At 38.3% G+C, this 2,643-nt stretch overlaps 1 protein-coding gene across 1 annotated transcript; it reads left to right on the top strand.

The window, feature by feature from the left end:
* The first annotated feature begins 2,036 nt into the window (after window positions 1–2,036).
* LOC148586497 (glu S.griseus protease inhibitor-like) lies at window positions 2,037–2,325 on the top strand. The gene is made up of 2 exons (XM_088515962.1): window positions 2,037–2,055; window positions 2,132–2,325. Exons 1-2 carry the CDS (start codon window positions 2,037–2,039, stop codon window positions 2,323–2,325), a joined length of 213 nt encoding a protein of 70 aa, XP_088372088.1.
* The last annotated feature ends 318 nt before the right edge of the window (window positions 2,326–2,643 follow it).

Genomic DNA, 2,643 nt, shown 5'->3' with positions numbered 1-2,643 from the left:
TCCGTAGCGTCCAGCTTAGGGATGTTCCACTTACTGAAATCATTATCACCATCAACAGAAATATTTTCATAGTTAACCACGTCCGGTGGCAAACTGGAATTAGAACTAACAGAAGAATTAGATCTCCACATTTTGACACACAAACTAAACTCAAAATCACACACTGGGTGAAGTCTTAAAGGATCTCATCCTAGGTACTCACTCACTGGTTAAACTTCCTAAGCATGTCCTTTCTAGACGCTCACTATCCACACATACCCTTGGCCTAGCCCTCAGCACCTACTTAATGCCCTAACACGCCAAACCCAGGCTTTCAACGGGACTTACAGGTTCGCAAACTGAGGTGACGGGGTGGTAACTTGAAACTGTACCGACGGGGTGGTGGACTACCGTAAACCAACTAGAACCTCGACACAGAGAAAGGATAACAGGGGGTAAGCAAAGAGGAGAAGAGCAAGACTATACTCAGGGGGGGAGAAAGAGAGTAGGGTGTACATCAAGGCAGCAAAGAGATCGGAACTCTTATGGCTCTGATACCAAGTGGGGAGGGGGGTGGAAGCGCCCACTTGGTATCAGAGCCATAAGATCGGAACTCTTATGGCTCTAGTTGCTTTACGGTAGTCCACCACCCCGTCGGTACAGTTTCAAGTTACCACCCCGTCACCTCAGTTTGCGAACCTGTAAGTCCCGTTGAAAGCCTGGGTTTGGCGTGTTAGGGCATTAAGTAGGTGCTGAGGGCTAGGCCAAGGGTATGCGTCACCTGTACGGCAGGCCAAGGGTATGTGTGGATAGTGAGCGTCTAGAAAGGACATGCTTAGGAACTTTAACCAATGAGTGAGTACCTAGGATGAGATCCTTTAAGACTTCACCCAGTGTGTGATTTTGAGTTTAGTTTGTGTGTCAAAATGTGGAGATCTAATTCTTCTGTTAGTTCTAATTCCAGTTTGCCACCGGACGTGGTTAACTATGAAAATATTTCTGTTGATGGTGATAATGATTTCAGTAAGTGGAACATCCCCAAGCTGGACGCTAAGGATGTCTACAACACTACTTGGTTTCAGTCTTCTATATATATATTGAAATGCAAATGAGGTAAAATAGAGTGGTATGATTCTGTTATGAATCTCATGATGTTGCTGTAGCCTACACAACATAGTGGTGTGGGCTGTGTGGCTCCCATTCAACGTATAAAATAGGAAATAACTTTGATCTAAATATATGAATTTTGCTATTTATATATCGCATTTTGAAAAAGCGGATGTAGTTGAGCCACAACAGCTACGAGGGAAAGATGAATTGCGCCTATATAAGTTTGAAACAGTAACAGGACTTATTTTGTAACAATCCTAATTTCATGAGAAGGTAAATGGTAACTCTAATTTTATGCTATGAATCTATAAAGACTATAATAAACGGTAGACCCAGCCCAAATAGATGGGCTTAGAGTAAGTAGAAGCCCATTTTGAGATGGTAATATGATAGAGAGAATGGATCATAATATAAAATCACTAATAAAATGAATAACTTGATTTTAAGACTTTATTGCGAATGAATATGAATATTAGTTTATAAAGATGAATGATTCGCGTTAATATTTTTTATTTTATTTTATTTTTATATCTCATCTTATAAATTTAATATATTAATCATTAGATTTGTGAATTCATGTGAACTCTCTCTCTCTCTCTCTCTCTCTCTCTATATATATATATATATATATATATATATATATATAAAGAGCAGCCGGGGAAAAAGAATATTCAATGAAAACTGCAGCTAATCCTTATCAGGCACCTCACCATGACAGTTATGTCAAGGACCGCTAATTTGTTTTTTTGAGAAAAAAAAAAGATAAAAAAAAAAAAAAAGAATTCAAACCCTTAGCTTTCAAATCTAAATAGTCAATAATGACGAACCACAAGTTATGTAATGATACTCTATAAATACAAACACCCCCCCAATCTCTTCACCCAACCAATACTACATCATAAATAAACACGTTATCAATATATATAAGAGGGTGATCAAGGAAAAGGATGGCTTCAGAGTGTGACGGTAATGAATAATTAAGAAATATTCCAAGTATATATATATATATTGAATTGCTATGAGACAAAAGTCTTTTTTGTAGGTAAGAAATCATGGCCTGAGCTGGTTGGAGTGCAAGGGACGGTTGCTGAGGTGAGAATTGAGAGAGAGAATCTGCTTGTGGATGCTAAGATCGTGCCGGAAGGATCAGTTGTCATACAGGACTTCCGCTGTGACAGGGTTTGGGTTTGGATTGATAAAAATGGCGTTGTTTATAGGGTCCCCGTTATTGGCTAGGCCTCAAGACATGCACGCTTGCATGTGAATAAGACTGCATGGCTTGTAATTTCAATTCCAAATAAAATGAAATAATTAATTAAGGATTTCCATTGTATTTGATACTTAATAATTAATAAGACTGCAGACTTGTAATGTTTGGAGTAATTTTCATTTTGTGTACGTTATTGTTGATCGAATTATCTCTTATGCACATTTCCCTCTTAAATAAAGATTCAAGAAGCAGCCGAGCACTAGAAGAATCTCTTAGCTCTCTTAATATAGCTTGTGTATATTACTCTAATACGGTTTACAGGGTGCCTCGATGGCGTATATTTG

The sequence above is a fragment of the Corylus avellana genome, chromosome 4, assembly GCF_965113065.1.
Source record: "Corylus avellana chromosome 4, dhCorAvel1.hap1.2, whole genome shotgun sequence".
Taxonomy (NCBI): Eukaryota; Viridiplantae; Streptophyta; class Magnoliopsida; order Fagales; family Betulaceae; genus Corylus; species Corylus avellana.
Note: the sequence above shows the minus strand (reverse complement) of the source record. Positions and strands in the feature narration are given on the sequence as shown.